Source organism: Amphibalanus amphitrite, unplaced genomic scaffold, assembly GCF_019059575.1.
Source record: "Amphibalanus amphitrite isolate SeventyFive unplaced genomic scaffold, NRLGWU_Aamphi_draft 000220F_arrow, whole genome shotgun sequence".
Classification (NCBI taxonomy): domain Eukaryota; kingdom Metazoa; phylum Arthropoda; class Thecostraca; order Balanomorpha; family Balanidae; genus Amphibalanus; species Amphibalanus amphitrite.
Genome location: NW_024881715.1, coordinates 459888 through 483993, shown reverse-complemented (window position 1 = coordinate 483993; position 24106 = coordinate 459888). Strand labels below are relative to the sequence as shown.

Sequence of the window (24106 nt, the reverse complement as noted above, 5' to 3'; positions counted from 1 at the left end):
TACACTCACCTTTGATCTACACCGCCTTTCTCCGCAGCTTCGCATCATCGTCAGCGCCTTTACGGGAAAAGATGCTCCTGAAACTCAGACAACTCGGTGAATCGGCTCGCCGCCATACGGGAGCGCGGAGAAAAACGGAGCTATGACGCCACCGCGACTGCGGGCGACAAACGCGGAAATCTGCTCTGGTAGGTGGCTAAGGACCGCGGTGGCGACTTGCGTCTTAGACGGCTAACGGGGTCAGGAAGTCACCTATTCGCGCAACTCGCGAGCACTTTGCCCACGGTGATGTACCACGGAACTAACGCGCTTATCCTGTCGCATCATACCGCGCCGCCAACTGACATAAAAAACTGTCGCAGCTTTTTGATTACACCATTCTCAGTTGGCGATAAACAGTACGCAAACGAGAATGTCCAACGGGACATCGGCTTACACGTAGCTTGCTTGCAGAGCTCGTCCCTCCTGTTCTCAGGTTCAGAAATGAAATACTTTTTTCGGGCGTCGAGGCGAGACGTTTGGTGGGACCAGAGTCGGGGATTTCTAGTGACATTTGATAAGGCAAGAGAGTGAAAGAGATATGTTTCACCATAATATCCGCATCCTATTTTGCTGTATTTTAATTGTGAAACGGTACAACACACAGCTAATATCATACCTATATGTCCCGATATCAAACAGCTCATAAATTATGCAAAACATCGCGTTTAGAGAAACGTTCGGTAGCTGGTGGTGAAAATGAAACTTTCATTGATAGCCTGACTAAGCCGTTTTATAATAGATGAGAGTTGCATTAAGGAGTAGTTTGTTAACAGGGTACAAGGTATGACGCCAACTATATTTCTGCGGTGTATGCTGATAATAATATTAAGATTTTGAATTCATTGCAGAATGTAGATATTTTCACCAATTGCTGAGCTCATAAATAAACATCGATCGCTCGCACGCAGCCTCCGTACCCTGGTGTCCCTGTCTCGTGGTCGGAAGTTCCAACATCCGGCCGGCGAGGACGCGGCGTCCGAGGCCCGTCGGCGCACCGCCCACGCCACGCCGCTCCGTCGTGCAACACATTTTTCTTCAGTGCACGTCGGGCGTGGTTCGCCCCCCCCCCCCTCCGAGACCGACCCTCCCCATCCCCTTGCACCTCAGTCGCAGTGACAATGTCAAGTTCCCGGAAACTGTCTGCACCTGAACGGAAGTACCTGACCCCGGCACGGTCCCACCGTGTTCTTTTTTCTGCATGCAGCCGTGCACCACCGCACTAAGACACCAGAGAAAGAACATGTCTGTTTATTGTAAAACCCGGAGCGCGAGCGGTCGTCATGTTGCTGAAGTCATCACTGGCGGCAGGGTGGCGAACGTGAGGAAGCCGGTGTGACCCGGCATGGTGGTGAGGGGGATTCCAGTGAGCACCTCTCGAGGCCGCTCCTCCATCGCCGCCTTCTTGGACGGTCGCTCGTCGCCGTCCGCACTGCCATCTGTCGGCGGCTGCCGGAAGCAGGACGGCCGTCAGTTTCTACGCCCGCAGCGTGTCAGCTGGATAATGATTGGATGCTGATTGCTTCGTGACATATTAAATGTGGTCAGTGAGATTAATCTGGTCACGATCAAGCTCAATGAAGTGATAATTTTCGGTGTATAGGCAAAATGGCACGACGCCAGATGTCAAAAAGGTCATTTAGATAATGGTGTTTACGCTGAAAAAGAAATATAAGTGTTTAGCACATTATGGACCGAAACAGCACAATGCACTTCAATGTTCAGCTAACGAATGAAAAAAGGCTTTATCTTATCTGCAACGGAGATAAGTGACATATTGAAGTTTTCCGGAGAAAATAAAATAATAATCAGTCATGACGAACAGATAATGGAGCATGAACAACAATGCATTAGGAGTAAGGACAAGGATTACTGTGACCAAGTTCCTTTGACAGCAAGAGAACATGCCTCCTTACAACGTGGTAAGTATAGTTTTGACACCTAATGTTACTGAGGTTCATATGTCAAAATCGGCAGCGACAGCGTGATGCTAAGCATTGGCTGGGAAAACGTCATGAGAAAATCGAAGTTTCTGTAAACCTAGAGCCAATCAAGCAGTTGTTCCCTTGTTCTGTTGTGGGTGAAAAATTAGTAGCCCGTAGCCGTAACGCCCAAATGAACCAAGCTGTACAAGGTGTGTTATCACATAGGTTTCCAGAAGAAAAAAAAAACTTCCGGAAAATAATATTGAACTGCACCATAACAATGGGCATTTCATTTTAGCATATCCCGTTTAGTATTCACAGTCCTGTGAACTTACTTCCTGAAGTAAATTTTATACAAGCTAATTGTGCATTGGCAAGTAAAATTTCAACTATAAACGGTTAACTTTTCGCATCAGTCGCAAGGTAAGAAAATTATCAGCATCAAAGATATCACATTTCTGCATCTCTTCAACCGAGATCCAGCCGAGATCTAACAATTTCCGAAAGATGTTCGTCATCCTTCAGGTGATTATAATTGAAACTGAAATTTGGCTGCACAACATTTTAACTCACAATTTTCATACCTGTTTCATTCTCAATTCAATGATAAGGCAAAGCCTCAACGGACTCTGCTAGTTTCGAGTTTGGATTTATAATGTTCGAAATAAACAGCGTTTCTTCCACGCACACCCTTCTTCCCTTAGACCAGGTGTCCAAACTCCAAAGACGAGTCAAGATCCCTCCTCTCCTACAGAGACAGAACAGTATGAAAGGTCAAAGGTGTTACGAGCATACACAAACGCGCCAAACATGTATATCAACTTATCTTGCATCCAAACGGCGAATCAGCCGACGGCTTAGGCCAGAGGTGTGAACGGAAATCGAAAACTGTCACCCAGCCACCAAAACGTCTGTTTTGTGAGATGAAACATGCTCTCAGGAGCAGGAAATGACAAAAATGTTCCGCTGACAGCTAGGTGAAACACGGCCGGCTTAGAGCACGTTCCCATGATGCCCACTGCAACGGTGTCGTATGAAACCACCTAGCTATCTGGCAATCTCGTATAAAACCACCTAGTTATCTTGCAATCATGCGGCAATGGCGCAGCGATTATATCTTCGTGAGAGGCCGGACCTTTCGTTGAGATATGGTCACTCCGAGGAGCGGGCAGACGGAAGAATGTCATGGAACTCTGGGCTCGTCATATTCAGGTCGATTCGGAGACGAGACGAGAAAACGATCGGTCTTATTTTTCGTGGCTCACAGTTTCTGAATGGCATGCGGGAAGTTCGCACGCTCTACAATACTGGTTCCTAAAAATGGGCTGCTTACTCAAGGCACGGATATCAACAGACGTTGAACTGTGCCAAAGTTCAGCAAAATATCTCAGAATTTGACTCCAAATCGAATGCTCCAGCAACATTTTGTTCGTTTTGATGTAGTTACTGGTTACATACATTTCTAATTTTAATAATGCAATAGCCAAACCTGGCTCGACATCTTCGACACTGCGTTCGCTAGAGCCCCCTAAATCTTAATATGTTTGCTTTTGGCCTTTTATCAGAATTTGACTTTTAAGTGACCTCAAATTCCAAATTTCGGGATTGCTTCTGACTCGTCTCGGTGCGACCTTCCCAACACCGCCTCGCGCATCTCGCGCTAGGATACTTACTACAAGTTTCGGAGATAATCTGGAAGGGGGGAGGATTAAACCTCCCCTTGTCTCAGTCAACGGCGTTTGGCTGGAGGCTCAGCAAAACGCGGATTAAACTAAAAACCACGAGTCCGCCATGTCCAATGTCCATCTAATCACAAAGTCTAAATCAGATTCATGGTTAGTTTCAATTTAAATAGAACAATATAGTCGTAGATCAATCGCCAGATGCAATCATACAAGGTGGTTTGATGCGTGCAAAATCGATAAATATTGATGTTTTGTTAGGCATTTACTGTTCCTTAAAAAAAAAACGAAAAACCATTGGACGAACGACAGTTGTTTTGTCAATATTTATACATGTCAATAGTCTTTCTTGACCAATCAATGTTGGTTGAACTGGTTAATCAAATCAATAAGCACTGGGCAATGGGAAAACCACATTACAGACTCATCACAAACTGTTAGAAAAAAAAATTGCTGGTAACCAGAATCTTGACTTATCCGTAATGCTCTAAGTAATCGTAAGACCATATCATTCTAAATCCACCGGAAGTGGCATTGTTTTGGTATTGCGTCTTTTGTGTCACTGGTTCTCAGAGCACTTTTATTAATGATTAGCGGATCACCTCTGTATTTTCAGCAGAAATCCGCCCGATGACCGCACCGCTCAGATAAGCCCTAAAAACATGTGTCGTATACACTTTTGCTGGTCTGCGTAGGAGCTTGGAACAATGATTCCGTCTCACGGAGAGACCCAGGTTCACAGCGGAAGGAACGCCCCCCGCGCAGAAATGGATAACTATACTAAATTGTTGGCCAGTTTTCTGGAGTACAGCCTGCCAATAAGAGTTTGATGAACATTGCATCCAATACATAACGGTGCCGTGAGCTAGGGTTTTATAAAACTGCATTGCTGTGCAAAGATGCTGGTCGCTGGGAGCCAGCTTCATTTTGAGGAGATAAATCTTAAATCCAGCATTGTCCTTTTCAATAGTCGCAGGAGTGTTGAGAGTGAGAAAAAAAAAACAAGGAACAAGCTAAAACGGCGATTCATGGTTCGGAGAATCTCATCATCAAAGTTCATTTTCTAATAAAAGCTCCTGACATGGCACATACACAACTGATTCTTTCCCTATCTTGACACTAAATCAGTTCATAAATTCCATCAAATGTCCGAAAAGGCTGCGCTAAGCCTCACACTAAACACAAAAATGGTACACACCTACAATTCAACTGAACCGGTGCGAGACGATAAATGTATCTGATTATTTTTGACAAATGATTTTTAGAAGCGTTCTTCGAAAAGGTCGAGCTGTCACTTCCGGAAGGCAGGCAGCGCAATCAGAGTGCTCGGGTTGGCACAAAGCGGCTCGAGCCGCCGGCGGTCCCACAGTCGCCCATTGGTCCCGGCTGCGGCCGGAGGTCTTAATCAGTGTCTCAGCAGGACCTTCTTAGTGGCACAGCCTCTATCCCACGAGGCCTTTACACGGATTACAGTGATAAGCACAGCCGTGACAGACTCTTTATCCCGCCGACGGTCACGTTTCCACCATTTGATAGCGCCCCGATCGGCCTATCGCGCTAAACACACGTGGTATCGCCGCTGGGCCGCCGCCCGTGCGCGCTGATCACCATCGGACAGCGCAGGATCGATTCCCACGGGCGGCGAAAACTTTCACTCCCATCACTCGTCAAAAGCTGTCTGCAGTGCAATTACTTAGTCGGCAATAAAACAAGGGCACACCATGAATCAATACACGTCATAAATCAACAATTAGCATCACGCGAGAACAGATAACGAGCTGAGGCAGCGCAGAAGTGTAGCAGCGTTAATCACCCTACATCAATTAGCGCGCCGGCTGTGTTATTACTCCATCCGGGAGATGGTTTAAAACGGGTTTACTGCGTCGCTGACACCCATGGCCGTTTCCGAACGCGGACGCCGATGGGCGATAACTCATGCTCGCGTTAACGACGTCCGAAGGACGGGGTTCGGCCTGGCTCACCTGACTGAGATCGAAGACGGACATCACAGACTTGCGGACCTGGAACTCGCGCTGAAGGCACTCGAGCGTTTGTAGCTCTGTGAAGCCGTGCTTACGCAGGCTGTCACATGTCTTCTGGACCTGTTCTATGCATGGTGAGAACGAGCATATCCGCCCGCCTGAAACAAAGACAGGAGGGGTGTTAGGAGAGCGGCGAGAAAAGATGGCTGGCAGCCTGAAAATGGGGCGATGAGGGATTGATAAAATTGACGGGTAGAGCTGTTTGCCCTTTGCAACAAATGATGGGAATTTGTAGCTCCCTGGTGAATGTAGTGTTCAATACAGCTGATGAAGGCACGAAGAACGATTCTTCCATGCTTGTCCTGCAGTAATATCCCATAAGCAAGTGACTGAGTCGAATACGCGCCAGCGTATGAGTGCATTCATTACACTCACAAGGCGTAATGAATACACTATTTCAAGCAATAACTATCCAGATTTATGTCGCGTCATTGTCACCAGAAACCAGCTTAACGCCGCACCGATGACAGTGTGCTCATTATTGGTCAGCAGCCCCCGTCTCAGGACGTAGATTAACCTGTTTGTATGTAGGAGTGGCAGCGGCTATACGACAAAACTCAGTCAGGAAGACATGTCCGACTGGATTAGGAACATTAAAACACGGTCAGACAGAGTTCAGACTGAGTGTTCCCGACCACACTTACATGTAGGGCACGGATAAACGACGCTAGCATGAAGCCAGTAATGTGATTCACATCTACCAGCGGGTATTTCGCCTGTTTCAAAGCACTAAGAACGCCAACAGGTAAACAGGAAGAGAAACGAGACGAAGGCAGGCACAGTGTCCAGAGGATGGAAACATTGTTTTAACGCGGCCAGCTGTGAATGTGAAGGGACCATTCCGAGAACACTACATCCTGTCCCGTCCACCATCTTGAAGATACCGTCGAAAATGGTGAGATAAGTATATGAACAGTGGATAATGGATATGCCCCATTGCAAAGATAGGGACGGCAGTGAAGAGGGGGTCTATGGTTAAGAGCGACTTAGGTGGATACTGGTTGTAAGGGTTTCAGGTGGTGACGAAAAGGACAATCGCTGGCGAAGATGGCGTACCCACAACTTCCCCTGTCACTAAAAAAACTGTCCAGAAATATCATCAGCGGGATATTCAAGCCTTTGCAGCAGAAGTGAAAAGCCAGGTTCTAATGACAGCTAACTAGACCACGACTACAGAACCAATGGCCACCTCTCACATCACGATTGACTTTGAGATAACCGAGATCACACCAGCGGGAAAAAAATCCAGCAGATGAACTATGTCCGACAGCATTCGAGCATCGGGTTCATCAGGATCGGACGGATATTTCGCACGGATCTGCGAAACTGATCTAATGAGTCACTGCTCTGGAACTGACGGATTTTTGCAGTCCAGACGAAACGTTCTTTTGAACTGATGGTTTTCATTAAGAACGGCTTAACGTCTTATCCATTGATGTTTGATTGTTCATCCATCAAAGCTAACGGATACCTGTGTGCTAGATGAGCGAATGGTCACAAGAAATGAATAAAGGGCGAGAAAGAACAAACGGGCCACCGTTTGGCAAAGGGCAGGACGAGCGGTTCTGAGACTATCAAGTGTTGTACGGCTTACTTAACTGCAGAATTAGTGATCCACAACAGTCATCATAGGCGGCGGAACGGGGAGGGCACCGGGGCACCGTGCCCCCTTTGATTTTGGCATTTTACCATTAGCCCTATGGGCTTGCATGGAAAGAATGGGACCAAAAGTCGGCAGTGTCCCCCTTAATTGAAGGTGTTCCGCCGCTACTGACAGGCATCAACGCCGAATCCGTTCTCAAGCAGCGTGAAACCTTGCAGCGGCAGCAGCTACCATGTCAGATTCAAATATCGTATCGAGGCAGAACAGTGGAAATCATAATTTTGCTCGCCGTGTTTGTTGCGACTAGCGCATTACGCCCACCATTCAGAATACGGACTGTACCGAACAGAGTTGTATCTATCCATCGTCCCTGCTTCTTACATCCCAAACGGCCTCAGACCCCTAGTCCACCTGGTCTGGCATATGATTATAACAAATTGCGGTCGCTGAGCATCTGTAAAACCCCGTACCGCTAGCCCGAGATCCTGCGCTAGCCGCCTTTCGTCGGAACTAAACATGCTACTTTTCCCGGCATGCTTTTCTAGAAACGATTTTTCACTGCAACGAATAAGTAAACATAAACATCTTATGTAAATAAGTGTAAGTTACATGGTAATAGATTAATGCAAATCCTTTACACTTTGAGAAAAAAAAATTGGCATCCCGGAAAGGTAAAATGAGACAACTGCAATTCCAAAAAGCTGTGACAGGTAAAAGTACGAGCAGGTAACCTAGAAATGGCGCAGCTAGATTCACAGCTCGAGGTCCTCCCAGTCACTATCTTTGATCTTACTTTCTTGTATCGCCAATGAGTAATGGCCATTGACTTATTTCAATGCAACCGAAACCGTTACACGCTCTGCTCTGGAGCTGGCTGTGCGTCCCATATCTCGTCACGGACGGGTCATGCCCCCTGAGCAGGCCAGACCGAGACCGGGATGACCCACTCTGTCAGAGCGGTCAGCGGTCAGCGGTCAGCGGTCAGCGGTCAGCACTGAGCAGTCAGCGGCAAGCAGTCAGCACGGACCGTGTCCACCCGAGTGGGAAGTGAGCGGTCAGCGGTCATTGGTCTGCAGTCAGCGGTCCGCCGTCAGTGTTCAGTATTCAGCGGTCAGCGGTCAGCAGTCAGCGGTCAACGGTCAGCGGTCATTGGTCATTGGTCATTGGTCAGCGGTCAGCAGTCTGAAGTCAACGGTCAGCGGTCAGCGTTCATCAGTCAGTGGTCAGAACGGTCAGCGGCCAGCGCGGACCGTGTCCACCCGAGTGGGAAGTGAGAGCATGACGCCGCCTTTCGCAGCGACAGCTGGACTTCCCAGCGCTGTCCCGGCCGGTCGGTATGGTTCGCCACTCCTCCTCTCCCCTGCCCCACGGCCCGGCCAGGTCCGGCACGCCCAGTCTGTCGGGCCACGCCTGCTGCCACACTGCTCTGGCCTCTGGCACAGGTGGCCTTCCCGAGATATAGCAGTGTCACTGGAGTCGTCTCTGGAAAAAATGTGTCAAGACGTAAGGAAAGACCTATCAAGCCCCGGCGGGAAGATGGATTAGTTATATTCGCATTGTATAATTTTGATTCAGACAATACGTTGAAGCTGTTGATTAATTGCCATTTAAGTGTGCTATTGACATTTCACGTAACCAAGGCTGTCAGTTTTTCAACACGCAAACGGCCACCTCCTCAGGGCAGTCCCCTGTCCCAAGTCAGCGGCAGCGCCCCTCACGACTGTCCCCGTATACGAATAGCAGTGCAGCAGCGCAAGCGGCCGCCGCGGCCAGGAGGCGCCAGAGACACCAGCATCCCCAGGCTCCAGACATGGCTCCTCGGTTCGAGCCCATCGCTCGAGCACCCGCGGAAACGAATCGGTCACCCTACCGAGAGCCGAGAGCTTCAACCGAGAGCTTCACAAGCAGATCGTATCGAGTACAGTCCGTGAAAACACTCGGTGACGGTGTGTAGCGGCCAGTCCGATCTGAAAACACTCGGCAATGGTGTGTGGTGGCTGGTCTGATCTCGGCAAACACGGAGTCTCGGCAAACGAGCGGGTCGTGCGCCCCACAATGGCCGCCGTGTGTTATGTCCGTGTCTGTCCCGTGATACCGGATCATCAGCGGGTTGGCTGCAATCACAACGCTACCATCTTGGAGAGCGTCGGCAAATGATCGGTCCGAGGCATCAACATGGTTGTGTGATTGGAAATACCCACGAGGTCTTCATCAGACCTTCAATATCGGAATGTTGTCTTGTTCACAGTGGCCGAATCGGCTGAAGGAACCTAACTAAGGCAATGGTTAATGTTCAGAGCAATGTGACATGAAGACTAAAAGGCATCATCTCGTTCTTCCAAAGATATTTTGTAAAAAGGCTGCACGTACAAAACGGTAGATCAAACACAAACTGATAAAAATAAATATTAAATACCTATCCAACGACATAAAATTTGGAAGAAGTCTGACAGAAAGGTCACGCTTGGCCACAGTGATTAAATTCATCGTCGTCGGTCACTTCGTCACCCTCCCTCCTCTCCCACATCCGGACCAGTCCGCGCCGGGGCCGGCGCAGCTCCCACTCTCCCACCTCCGCCACGGACGGCGGGGGCACCGGCGCGAGCACCGCGGGCGGTGTGATTGCTCGCCCCAGCACCGTTTGGCTTTTTACGGGCGCAGTGACATGAGCCAGCTCTCGGGTCGGTCGGCGGGCGGGCCGTCGTAATCACACTGAGAGCGCTGGTCGGCCAATCAGCACGATGAGCCGACGTCAGCGCTGAGGTGAATTAGAGCGGCCAGATTGGCACGCTCAGGACGGGGCATTGGCGAAGTCGAAATTAGAGCAACCAGATTTGACGTCCTCTACGGTGATAGGTCACTCTAAAGAAACCGATCGTTTTTTTTTCATGAGTTCCTAGTGCAACGATGGATCAACGTCTAGTTGGAGGTGTGATACTCATTAATCAGTACAGGAGCTTCGTGCACTGTGCAGTGTGAATATGATATCACTTATGACTTACGTTCCGAGTTCACCAGCCAGAACACAGTACCTACCAAAGTATCCAGGCATAGGAAAGTCAAGTTGTCTTCTCGACTATAAATCAAAAGTGACATCGTACACCCTCGTCATTGAATTTCGCGAAAATATGAGGCACCCTTTAAAATAGCGACACAGTCATACTGCCTGCCAGCCCTCAACACGAGGATCTAGCCGAAAGGCGGTTTTTGGAAGGCAAAAGTTTCCCAAGCGCTTATCTTATCATTCCATTATTTGCAAATAAATATTACGCTCCAGAGCAGCGCAAAAAAAAAGGCTGGAAAACTTGGGAGCATGTCTCTTTAACAAGCATCGCATAAAAACACTCACTGTTCCTGCTGGGCCAGCCCCCAATTCGTCAAGCCTTTCAAATCAAAGCCCAACACATCACGCCAAACTCAACCAACCGAATGATTTGCAATGAATGAGTAAAAATCAGTATTTCCAGTAGCCACGTAACAGTTCGTGTCATTTTTTATCTCCATCCCAGCACACGACGTCCCTCCGTGAGCACGCTGGCTTCGTCTCGTGAGGTCGCCACGCACCAAGATCGCCGGTGCCGCGTCACGAGCGTCTCCATTCGTGACCGCGCCACACGTGCACAGTGCGGCGGAGGTGGCGCCGTCGCGCCGCGATCGCCACACACACGGGTATTGGCGCCACGAGCGCCGCAGAGATTGCAGCATGGGTTGTTAACGCTTCTCTTTTGAAGCCTGAACCAACGTACCAACGTACTCTTATGTGCTTGTGCATGATGCATGAAATCTCCACAAACTTTGAGCTGCTGAAAGGGTTCGGAACAGAACAATGAGACTATAAAAGACAAACTCCTCGAGGAGTCCGAACTGCTTATAAGTTCATGGCGGATTCTAGGTCTATGAGCAGGTGAGAAGAGAGGAACAGTCTAGCTGACAAGAAGTGTCATTATAGCACATTGATAATGTGACGGACAGCGGGAAGCTGATAGTCGCTGGAATCGTTTAAGTTGTATTTAAGGTCGTGGTCTAAGCTTCTGGAACTGCTCAGAAAGGCTTCAGTGCAGGACGCTGGGATTTTAAGGGACTTTCAGAAACTGCTGGAGGGATATGAGCTGCTAGAGCTGATGAGGAGGGTTTCAGTGTGGAATATATCGACTGTGAGGGACCAAAGAAGGCTGCTGTGGGCGCTGAGATCGGGCAAGAGGTCTGACCGACTATGTTTGCAAACCGTCGACCGTATTCTGCAGCTGGGTGGGGCGGATGCTGACGTAAGCACCCGCCCCCTGTGAAAACCGGCCCCGCCCCGGCCCGTGACCACCGCGTCCTAATCGCATGTTATCGATGACAGTTTTTCGCCATTGGAGCTGGAAATGTTTGGTTCGCGCCGTGCAGGCTCTCCTCTTATCTAGTCCAACGGCGAGACAGAGCAAGTCCGTGAGAAAGAACGATGCTATCGAACGCCGCCATGATACAGATTCTACGAATAATTAGCGATAATGAGTTAATACCAGCGGAGCTGGCTGATAGCTGTGCAAATGTATTTTGGGGGGGAATAGAGCGGTGACCGCATGCATAACGGATGTCGAGTGCAATGTCTGGGGACCGGCGGCCGCGGTGGGACCGGGGACCGGGTTCTCACCATACCCACAGAGCCGACGTGTCAGCCGGCAACGGAGACAGATCGTATCGCACGACCCGCGACGAATTACCAGATACATGCTCTTTGTCGCCAATAATACAGTATTTCATCGAAACGGGCAGAGATCAAACACAAAGAGAGACAAATGTGTGATACAATTTCATGGGAGAACAATCAAACGCCAAAGAAGGACAACTTAGCTTCAATTTTTGGAAGCGTTTTTTTTTTAATAAACACTTTGCACTTTGGGCGCAAACAGATCGCAGAAGAACAGAAAGTAAAGATCTTAAACATGATTTCTATTCAATTGAATAAGCGTTTTACCTGCTGCAAGATTAAGGTATCTAATAAATGACAAGGAATAAATGCAATAAAAATTTATTCTTACCCGAACACTTGCCTAAGCACGGCAGCAAATACACAAGCGACACATGTATAATTAGCTATTCTAGCTATATATCCTGTTCATGCAAGATTTGAAGTCACCTTCGTGCGCGTGTTTAGGGGACCCATGAGGCAACATTTAAAACGGTAAAGAAGTATTGAAATGGTGTTAATAACTTGTATATTAAGTCCTTGCGGAGCAAGCTCTGACATCTAATCTAATCCCGATTACTATTTTAGACATTGAGGATCACATTATAGTGGAAACAACACGCGAACGAATAGTAGGAATCTGTGCGAATGTATCAGACTTCCAATGAATCAAATCAGAAATGAATGGCAGCACCTTCCTGCTCAGTCCAATGATCTGCCAGAAATGCTCGAGACGCCAGGTGCACATTTGAAATTTGTACTCTGACACCAATGTAAGCGGATCTTTGTACAATGCAGTACACCAATCAGTCACGTTGAACATCCGTAACAAATTCCGAGTAAACCAGCGAGTCAGCCAGCTGAATCGCATCTGTTTATAAATGAAACGTATACATGCTTACCGACGAAGTGACTCAGCACATGTCTTTAACTTCAAGTGAGTGAAACGCAAACCACCAGCCGACAGGAGGGAAGGTGTACGGAAAAAACAAATGCACTCGAAAATACGCTAAATGCGTGTACCCACGAATGGCATACCTTCATGAGAAAAACGCCAGCCAGGATAACGCTGCAGAGGTCAAAAATTAAATTTACTTTCCATCCAGCCGGTATAACCAGACCTCGGGTTGATGGGCGATAAAGGGCCGAATAGGCCACTCCACATCTGAAGATCCGGCATTCACAGGGCTTACAACGGCGTGCCTTCTTTTCCCATAACAATTACACAATCCCAATTTAGTGGTGGCATCTCCCACCCGCTAAGCAGCCCACAAAGTTGCATCCACTAATTGTTTGGCGGCGATCTGCCCCAACATCAGACGGCTGTGCGGCGATTGTGGTGCGATCCCCACCGTCCCACCCGCGGACGGTCCGCTCCATTCAGCGAACAGGTGAGAACGTTCGGCGAGCGGCCCGGGAGAGCCTTCGGCGAGGGAGAGCGGTCGGCGAGCCTTCGGCGAGCGGCCGGCGAGCCGCCTTCGGGGAGCGGCCGCCAGGATACACAGACCGACCAGGTGCACTGACATTACCATTGGTACATCCTGCTGTGATTCCGGACGGCAGAAACAACGGGTGGCGGACGGCGTCAAAGGCGCTCCGTACACCTGATTTATTCCGGTTACCGAGAAGAGAGGTTCAGGGCGCCAATGGATGAAAGTGTGAGAGATATTACTCGCTATTTCCGAGGAGCACACCTCCGCGAATTTTTCAGCTCTGGTGCCGGATGCCTGCATTCCGTTCCGAAACACTCAAGCCGGCTTATTACAGCCGAGGATACCGTTTAAATTCAAATCCACAGAAGCAGAGCCAATAGGATTTCAGTAGGCATTTTCATCGCCAACTCTACGAATATCCTTTAGTAGCCCCGATTCTTTTCAGTAACAGTCCAAGAATTTAAAATTGCAAGACTTAGTTTAAGTGTTCCTTAAGTAGCCCAGCTCGCATTGCACAGAAGTCAATAAAAATCAAAGCCCGCTAGGTTCGCAGTACTCGACAAGACTTGAAGCTATCCTTCTTTACGGTAATATTGCGCATAGCCATGCCATACGAGTACTATGCAGAGAGCTCATTTCTAGAAGAAGTAAGGAAGGAAGCATAGCTTTTTTTACTAATGAACTAAGGCATGATTGCGGTACCAATGAATGTTTTTATATCAGAATGATTTTGCATGAAAAAAAAAACAGTAACAATGATAGAAAAAAAAAACTTGCCAGGTTAATGCCTTAGAGCCTCGGTACTATTTTAAGCCCCTGAGCTAATGCAACCCCTCCCTTTTCAGGTTCATTATCGCGACATTGCCGTGTGCACCACCCTGCTTGGGATCGTGGGAGGCCGCGCCGTGAAGGCGGCAGAACACACACCCAACACGGACGCTGGGAAAAAAAACGGCGCTGACACCGACTAAGTCTCTTAGAGCAGACAGGAACGCTGTTCACTCAGTTGCCACCCCAAGGCGCGGTCCGAGCAAGGTGCTATGAGCAAAACGGATAAATTCACTTTAAAAAGTCGCAGCTTGTTTCCAGCATGGCGTGCGATAATGTTAGCGAAGCGAGCATGTGTAAGTCGTTTAAGCTCCTTTTGAAAACATCAAGTGTTTTGTAATCAGCATTGACAGAAATGTTCTTAGGAACATAGGTATGTTCTTGCAGCTTCAGAAATTAATCCTTCAAACAGCGGAACACGGTGTCACCGGGCGGTGCTAGCCAGCAGTTGTGCTGAAAAAAGGCGCCGCAATTTGTACCTGATTTATTGGGTTTAGGTCAGCAGCTTCAAGCCATGGGAATTGAACATTACTGAACGGCGGCAACGTGGCGCCAATATGATAGCTGAGGTATAAAATGGGGCCATATATCGAGCCAATGGTACATTATATCCTGATCAGTCTCGTAGTTTAGCAATTATTTTGCGGTACTTCATTTAGCTAACTTAAAAGACCTCGCCTATTCAACCGGTTTATAACTCAGATAATATGCTTAGTAGTGGCTACACATTCGCTTAGCGCTTATGCTTTTCATTATTATTCAACAATCAACAGCAAAGCACCGTTTTTGTTTAGTGGTTAACGAAACGTAAATTTTGAATCCATGAAGAAACAGGGAACGGAGATGACAAACTGAGCGGCGAAATTGCATTAAGAATATCATTATCCACCTTATGTCATTGGTCATTTAAAAGTAGGTGGAAGGTATGATCGACAACACACTAAAACTGGGCGCGGAAAAAATTCGGCCTAGAATATCTTTCGAAGTTCGCCGTTTAACAGCCAAAAGGTCAGCATAACACACGTCACTGCACAGAAAACGTTATTCCAGCCGCATCTCTCCTGGTTACGAGGCCACTAAACTCTTTAATCAGTAAGAAGGTCGAACCTCCCCTCCCCTCCCACTCTCTCCTCTGTAAAAAGCAGGCACTGCCATCCCCACTCAGCAATAAGAACAGCACCGTACCTGACTTCTTCAGCGCCTGTTTGGCGAATGGCACGGCGTCGTAGGGCCGTGGGAGGTCCAGGAATACAGCATCAGCCACACTGTCCAGGTCGAACCCCTCGCCACAGACATCCCTGGAGAGAGACGAGAAAACAGTGCGCAATCGTCAGTATCAAGCAGATAGATCCTTGTGCTCGCTAGTATTCGATAAATATCGTTTATATATCCGGATATTTAACCCAAATAAAGCTAGTGTCATGCACAAAATCAATGAATTTCACATCCATCCCACTCCATCATAGGTATTCATAAAATAAATTCAATCTTAAGAAGTAAGAATAATGCATTATTTCTCCGCCGTCCATACAGTTTGCTTGAAAACGCAGGTATGAATCCTCATAGGATACACAGAGTACCCAATCACGCACGATATAGCACACCCTCACACACTCCGCAGCACACACCTAGCCAGTCCCCAGAGCACGCACCACGTCCCGTACCTGTGTCGAGCGGTGACATAGTCGCCCACCCCGTGAGCTGAGAACTCCTCAGCGGCCAGTCGACTGCGCTGCTCGTGAAAGTCGAACGTGTGCAGGTGACCGGTGGGAGCTATGGTGCGCAGGATAGCGTGTGATAGCGAGCCACTGCCGGTACCTGGAGGGAGGTCACCGTAGGTTAATAAGGTCAGTGGAAGAGTTGTGCGTTTTGAAGGAAGAGATCCTTCGGTCATGGTCACTGGTCAGTCATAGGATAGGTGAAAAACTGAAAGGTTAGTTCAAAATCAACGCTAACGATATTAGAATATGTTACTAAGACGTAGAAAAGCACAATCAACAGTTTAGTTGTCTGCTTTGCAAAGTTTATGAGGGATAAATAGTTACAAATCGAACACTGCATCGTTGAAATAGGTAGGTGTGCCCCGTGGAGGACTGTGTCAAGCTATCCCAACTCACCGGCCTCGCAGACGACACTGCCGGGCCGCAGTTCCAGCTGGGTCAGCACAATGCTGATGTCGGGCGTGTACAGGATCTGCGTCCGGTGCGGCAGCGTCAGCGTCCACAGCTCGGGCGTCGGGTGAAGCGCGAACGCCCAGCCACGCGTCATCTGCACCTGCGAGCCGTACTTCATACCTGCCACACAGAGGGCAGCACTGAGCAGCCGGCAGATGGCGGCACCAATCGGACTTGCCTACCATTGCCACAGACTGCCTAGGCACAGTGTGTATCGGTGACGTTTTGGGGTTTATTCGGGCACGTTGCTTGGTAGACTGCGTGGTTCGCAAGTGATTCTACACACTTTTATATGTGTAGAACAAGAAAAATATCAGTAAATAAGCAAATTACAATTCCTGGGCCCTGGCAATGAAACAAATGGTCAATGCATGTCTTCAGGTAGGATGCCGATTGCCTGTGCCCTGTGGCATTCCGCGTTCAGGCATTTTAAATTCATATACGAGCAAAAAAAATCTACACATTCATCAACATGAACTTGAAGGACTGCTGGACAATTGACAATATCTACGACTTTTGAACTGTCCATCTATAAAATATTAGGTCGTTCAATAAGTAACGAACAATCGGTCATAACTTCTTTATTTCTTTGTTTGTTTGTTTGTTTATTGGGGCTTTAGGGCGCGTCGACTGCAAAGGTCATTTTGCGCCCAAACTTCTTTATTTCTTTATTTAACACTTTCAAACTTTCACAGATTATAGATCAAATGTTTCTGAATGTAGCCTTTGTCTCAAACCAGTCGCCTCCCGCCTACACACACTTCTCCCAGCGTTCCGGCCAACGCCGGAATTCCGCCCGGAAAAGCGCGTTTTCCGTCTTTTTCACCCAGTTCTTGACAGCGCACTTGACTTCAGCGTCGGTCTCGAAGCGTTCACCACGGAGGCCATCCTCCAGTGGACCAGAGGTGAAAATCTGAAGGAGCCAGGTTCGGACTGTAGGGCGTCTGGGGGCATGATATTCAGCCCTGTCTCGCGATCTCCTCGCGTGTGGCGTGAGACATGTGCGGACGAGCGTTGTCATGGTGTCATCCTGGTGGGCTTTCTTGAACCTGGGCGGACTATGGACAGCGGGCCGCTACATCACAGTCCTGCAGGAGACTGAGAAAAGCAATCCTGAAGAAGAGGCGCGGCTCGGATGTCAACAACATCACCATGCACCATGACAACGCCCGACCGCACTTGTCTCACGCCACGCGCGAGGAGATTGCGTGACAGGGCTGAATATCATGCCCCAGCCGCCCTACAGTCCGAACCTGGCTCCTTCAGATTTCCACCTCTTTGGTCCTCTAAAGGATGGCCTCCATGGTGAACGCTTCGAGACCGATGCTGAAGTCATGTGCGCTGTCATGAACTGGGTGAAAAAGACGGAAAACGCGTTTTTCCGGGCGGAATTCCGGCGTTGGCCGGAGCGCTGGGAGAAGTGTGTGCAGGCGGGCGGCCAGGGCCTATTTTAACATGTTAACTGGGGGGGCAAATGCCCCCGCACTCAACAGAATTGCCCCCCCCAGTCGTCGAGATGTGCCCACTATAAAAATGGGCATAAAGGAACACGGTGACAAACATACAACTGTGACTTGTTTTGCAATGGATGTCAAATGAGTCAGTCTGCAAGTAATGACCAGTGGTGGATCCAATGGTGGGTCATATGGGTTATGACCCCCGCCCCCTTTGGCCCGGGGACACCACAGGCCTGCCTGGGGCACCACCGGCCTGTCAGGGGCACCACAGACCTGTTGGGAGCACCATCGACCTAGGAAGAGCACCATAGGTCTGCCAGGGGCACCACAGACCTGCCAGAGGCCCCACCGGCCTCGCAGGGGCGCCACCTTGGGCCTGTCAGGGATACCACCACAGGCCCGCCAGGGGCACCACAGGCCTGCCAGAGGCACCACAGGCCTAGCAAGGGCACCACGGACCTGTCAGCGACACCACGGGCCTGTCGGGGGCACCTCAAGCTTGTCAGGGCCAAGGGACACCACAGGCCTGTCAGGGGAACCAGAGGCCTAGCAGGGACACCACATGCCTAGCAGGGGCACCACCGGCCTCGCAGGGACATCTTGGGCCTGTAAGTGGCACCACGTGCCTGTCGGGGACACTCCAGGCTTGTCAGGAGCACCACAGTCCTCTCAGGGCCCAGGGGCACCAGCGGCCTAGCAGAGGCACCACCGGCCTAGCAGGGACACCAACGGCCTCGCAAGGGCATCATGGGCCTGTCAGGGGCACCACGGGCCTGTCGTTGGAACTTCAGGCTTGTTAGGGGCACCCACAGTTCTTTCAGATGCACCGGCGGCCTAGCACCATGGCACCATGTTTGGCCGGGATTGCGATTCGGCGCATGTCGCCTCGCATTAGCCGCTCGTTTGCAGTCTTTTCGTGGTTTCAAACGTTCAAACATGGGATATGATGTTGCTCCCATGCATTAGGGTGGGTGTCAAGGTCACCGGAAGGTCAGGTCAGGTCATTTACCTTTGATGACCTCGGTTCACATTTTCGAGTTCTATAAGATTCTAGGCTAGTTTTTGGAGCTAAATTCGAATTTAGCAACCATTTGACCGTTTGCGAAGTAGTTTTGGTGCCTTCGTAACATGTTACGAGGCTGTCAGAGGCGGTTGCCACCTACTACGAACACCCGGCAAAACCCTTACTGGTTGACCTGACCTGACCTGACCCGACCTGGCCTAAATGCATGAAGACATCATCTATAATCATAACTAACATGATATTCGTGATCATCACCCCGAAAAAACATAGCAGCCACCCTTTACGATGCTCTAACAGGTCTCGATTTTCCCGACTTTTGGGTCATTGACCTGACCTGGAAGGTCAAATGATGACGACCTAGGACCTTAACACTCGCCGGCACAGGCCATTTTGCGTCCTTCGACGGCACAAGGGGGGGTTGGTACGACCCCCCCTCGCGTTTGGCCCCTGATCGAGCTAGAGCTTCGCGGAAAAAACGAGCGTGCTGCCCGTCACGAGAGGAAGCCGATGATATCCAATTTTAATGTCCTAGGTCATCGGGTGACCTTCCAGGTCAGGTCAATGACCCGAAAATGGGGAAAATCGGGACCTGTTAGAACGTCGTAAAGTGTGGCTGCTATGGGGTTTTTCGGGGTGCTGATCCGAATGATATCATGTGAGTTTTGATCACAGATGTCTTCATGCATTTAGTCCAGGTCGGGTCAGGTCAGGTCAGGTCAACCAGTAGGGGTCCTGCCGGGTATTCCTAGTAGGTGTCAACCGCCTCTGACAGCTTCGTAACATGTTACAAAGGCACTAAAACTAGGCTTCGTAAATGTTCATCGGGTTGCTAAATTCGAATTCAGCTCCAAAAACTGGCCTAGAAACATGTAAAACTCGAAAAAGTGAACCGAGGTCATCAAAGGTCACTGACCTGACCTGACCTTCAGGTGACCTTGACATCCACCCTAATGCATGGGAGCAACATCAAATCACATGTTTGAACGTTTGAAAGCACGAAAAGCTTGCAAAAGCGCGGCTAATGCGAGTCGACATACGCCGAATCGTGATTCCGGCCAAACATGGTCTCGGAAAGTAGGTCACAGGTCAAAGGTCATTTGGGTCAGGGTCATGAAATTTTCAGGGTAGGTGTAAAATTGATAAATGCGAGGGTACTGAAAGTTTCGTTGCAATCGGCAGCTTTTTACGCGAGTTATTCGCGAAAAAACCTTAGGGGGGTTGCATCAACCCCCCCCCCCCCCTGTGTCGGCGAGGGTCGGCGAGGGTTAACCCTCGCCGGCCGAGGGGGGGGCGGGTGCCGCCCCCCCCCCCCATAGGGTTTTTTCGCGATAGCTCCGAACACGCTGGCGATAGAGAGCTGAAACTTGGCATACCTGACCTTTGATCCAAGCCGCATCTTTTGACACCAACCGCATTTTTTCGTCAGGTCAGGTCACTGACCTATGACGTCATAAGTGAACCTCTGCACGGTCTTCAGATGTCGCAACTTTGCAACGCCCTCACTGCCAGAGGAGATGTCACAGGGAAATGAAACTTGCAGGATCTAGTATCCATTATGAGTCTCACAACTTGTATATCTCGGATTTTTCCTAAAGGTCATATGAGGTCAGGTCATTTTCGTGACCTCACCATTATAAGTCAATGGGGAAAAATGAAAACTGCTATTCTGGCGCCGGGAACGATCTCCAACTATCTCAAGCACACAGAATCGTGATTTGATGCACTCCTTGCAAGGTTAGATGCGTCACTTTTGCAATGTTGACCTTGCGTGACGTCATTTATGACGTCATCAAGGTCATATTAGTTTTTCGTCAATAACTCTTGATCAAATTGAGCTAGCGAGTCGAGAAAGCCACCAATGGACTCAAGAAGACCTGCCGAATCGAATGATATGCGACACGACCCCTTTCGACCAACTTCGTGACCTTGGGGTGCTGACCTGACCTTGACCTGAGGTCAACACCCCAAGTTGACCTGACCCGGACAAAAAGTATATCATTCGACGCGCCTGAGCGAGGCAAACACGATGCTGCCAAAATCGCGGCTCTGCGGCCGTTTTTTGCGAAGTTATTCACCAAAAACTGAACCGTACCCTGGGGCACTTGACCTGACCTCAGAGGTCACCGGTTGACCTAGGACCTTAAAATCGGGTACCAATCTCTGCGTCTCGTAACGGCGCACACGCTCGTTTTTTCCGCGACGCGCTAGCTCCACCAGGGGCGAAACGGCGAGGGGGGGGTCGTACCCGCCCCCCCCCCCCTCGGCCGGCGCGTATGTAGAAAACCAATAGGTCCGACGAGGGTTAAAATTGGGTATCATCGGCTTCCTTTCATCACGGGCAACACGGTCGTTTTTTCCACGAAGCTCTAGCTCGAGCAGGGTCGAAACGGCAAGGGGGAAGGTCCAACGGACCCCCCCCCCCCCCCCATATACGTTCGCAGCTGGAAAATACCAATACGGGCGAGGGTTGATGGATTATTAGAGACAATTTTCCAGGTTGCCCCCCCCAGTCAAATTCCCTTAAAATAGGCTCTGCGGGCGGCGGCTGGTTTGAGGCATAGGCTGCATTCAGAAATGTCTGATCTATAATCTGTGAAAGTTTGAAAGTGTTAAATAAAGAAATAAAGAAGTTATGACCGATTGTTCGTTACTTATTGAACGACCTAATACTTACCGACCAGATCCTTCACTTTTAGAGCTCCATAAACTGTTTGAAAAATGTTGGGAACCATATTCCCCTTCTTGTTCTTGACTTCTTCTGTTACAGTTATAGCATGAATGTTTTTAATATTTAAATACAATATGACTGTGTCTCCCATCTCCACGTGAGTCTTGTACTCCTTGAAACTCATGGTGAATCTGAAAAAGAAATATTGTTAGATTCAGAAATCATGGCACTGTGAGCCTGACCTGACCTAACCTTACTTACTAGCCTAAAACTTTCAACCTACCAACCTACAACCTACAGCCCTAAAACCCACAAACTACCAACCTACCTTTGTACTTCATCTTCCAATATACCCCTACTACCAACTTATTGAAAGATTGAAGGCAGCAGTTACCTGCATAAGTTCAGCACTAAGGCAGTCTGAATGTGCTAAGAAGTCAGTGAATTGAAAATATATAAGTAGTATGAAATGAATCACAACTAAACTAACCAGTCCTTAATTGGCTAAACTTAAACCATAACACAAAACTTGAACAACCCCAGTAGCAATATCAATATCAATATCAATTATACTTCAACCCCAGTAGCATGCAACATTGATTAAACATTAGAACTGGTTGCATCTAGGTTGAGTCAACACTGAGGATCAACAGACTTTTGACATTGATCCAGCATTGATTATGATTACACATAGATTTTGTGTTATAATTGGTTGAATTCTGGTTGATTGTCAACATTGAGGATCAACCGACTTTTAAATTACATCCAACATTGATTTTATATTGATTTTGCATTGTATTTATTTTTTTAAATCAGGTCATATGTGACAGACGACAGTCAAGTGATACGATGTGTACGTCAATGTTGATTCTATTTTGAATCAACGTAACTGTGCTACTAGATTGAAGGGAAGGGAATTTGTTTTGATTGAAAAATAATTAATTAACATTTTCATTTTGGCCCCAACAAAAGAAACATTTCATTCCATGAACTATACACATACACTACAAATGTATCTTCGATATTCCTACTAATCAGATAAATCGAGGAGAGCACATTTATATTTATTTTGAAATTTGAATGGATTGTATCTATAGTATATCATCTATCATCTATCTATAGTATATCTATGATATAGGGCCTTGGATTGTATGATCAGGTCGGCGACTGCAGCCTCTTATCACAATCAGTGTCAGTGTGGGTTGCAGTGGTATATAGGGCCTTGGTTGCAGTGAAGAACGGAAGCGTCGTACTCGTAGCAATGGATAAGAATTTGATTGAAATAAATACATTTTTCAATTGATGTTGATATTTTTCTTACAATACTGTAACATTCAGACAAATTTCAAAAAAAAAACATTAGGTTCTACTTTCATTTCTACTAAGGTCCTCTTCGTTGTTGTTGTTCTGGGTTAGGGCGCGTAGCTAAGGTCCTCTTCCTTCAACAGTCAACGTGGAAAACATTTCGAGATCAATTGTAAATGGCGCGCACTAAATGACTCAAATATGGAAGCATTTGGAAGCATTCCCTTTTGCCGAAAGCTGAAATTTTTTATGTATGGTGAAGAAAAACTGTAAATGAAGTGGGAAATGCTGCAATGATGTGTGTATTATTGAAATGATTACGATTGTGCACTCCAGTCTTCAGTGTGCACTCCAGTCTTCACATAACAACGCACATGCTGGGTAGAATCGTCGTTGGACGCTTGACCCTGACGGCTACGCGCCCTAATCCACGAAGAAGAACTAAGAAGGATGGGTAAAATCGTCGTTATCCAGCAGCACATACTCTATAGGTACTTATTCCGTACTCAATATGATAGTCATATAGGTAAATATCCCGGCCACCCGGCGATGTTAGTGTGTCAAAGCAGTGCACTCTGTTGGCAAAGCAAGATGCATTTTTTGAATGGGGTGCTCGTTTTCTGCAATATATTCTGAGCTGAGCCAGTGGCGGATCCAGGGGGGGGGTGCAAAATGGGCATTTTCCCCTCCCAAACGGCATAATTTTAACATTACGCCTATGGACGAGGCATGGAAAGAATCGATAAATTGTTATGGTTTGCCCCCCCCCCCCAAAAAAAAAAACTCTGAGCTGGATCCGCCTCTGAGCTGAGCCATTCCCGGCGGAAGGCATGCAGTCGTGTTCCGAGGGCGCCTGTTGCATGTGAGCCTTCCGGTCCCAATTTTTGGGTTCGCCCCGCCAGATCACTGTGAATCTCGTTACAGGTGATCCATCACGTCCGCGGTCCGATGCATTATGTAAAGTGCTACATGCATCGTGCAATAATATATGTAGGTTTAGGTATATGACGGCCATAGCTATAGGCCGTAACTCTTGTTGAAACCATTGTTGGTATGCCAAAGAGTGTGTGTCCTAAGAACCAACTAAGACTGGCCAATAATGACCGATTAAGTACTTCTGTACTTCTGACCCTTTAACTTTAAGCATACTAACTTACAGTCATCGCACTCGCTCAACGGTTGTGTGCAGTTCCAGTATGATATGTAATATAGCCTCCGGGATGGTCGATGAAGCCGTTTGTCCTACATGGGTAC

The 24106-nt window shown here is 48.3% G+C and overlaps 1 protein-coding gene across 3 annotated transcripts; it reads right to left on the bottom strand.

Moving 5' to 3' along the window:
- Nucleotides 1-1274: 1274 nt before the first annotated feature.
- Nucleotides 1275-23014, bottom strand: LOC122385478 (tRNA (adenine(58)-N(1))-methyltransferase catalytic subunit TRMT61A-like). 3 transcript variants are annotated; one of them, XM_043373805.1, is made up of 7 exons: nt 22922-23014; nt 21554-21738; nt 16342-16518; nt 15889-16042; nt 15410-15522; nt 5629-5786; nt 1275-1488 (listed from the first exon to the last, which is right to left on the bottom strand). In XM_043373805.1, the coding sequence occupies exons 2-7, from the start codon at nt 21729-21731 to the stop codon at nt 1321-1323; spliced, it is 948 nt and encodes a 315-aa protein (XP_043229740.1). In that variant the 5' UTR covers nt 21732-21738; nt 22922-23014; the 3' UTR covers nt 1275-1320. The 3 variants fall into 3 exon arrangements, with proteins under 3 accessions (XP_043229740.1, XP_043229738.1, XP_043229739.1); XM_043373803.1 differs by having other exon boundaries at nt 1275-1491; nt 22922-23000; XM_043373804.1 differs by having other exon boundaries at nt 1275-1491; nt 22918-22969.
- Between the last annotated feature and the right edge of the window lie 1092 nt (nt 23015-24106).

What these genes read in the sequence shown, in the direction of transcription:
- LOC122385478 (XM_043373803.1), bottom strand. Translation starts at nt 21,731, where the DNA reads ATGAGTTTCAAGGAGTACAAGACTCACGTGGAGATGGGAGACACAGTC. An exon ending in AAAAGTGAAGGATCTGGTCG is followed by an intron (nt 16,519 to 21,553) that starts GTAAGTATTAGG and finishes TCTGTGTGGCAG; the next exon opens with GTATGAAGTACGGCTCGCAG. An exon ending in CAGTGTCGTCTGCGAGGCCG is followed by an intron (nt 16,043 to 16,341) that starts GTGAGTTGGGAT and finishes ACCTCCCTCCAG; the next exon opens with GTACCGGCAGTGGCTCGCTA.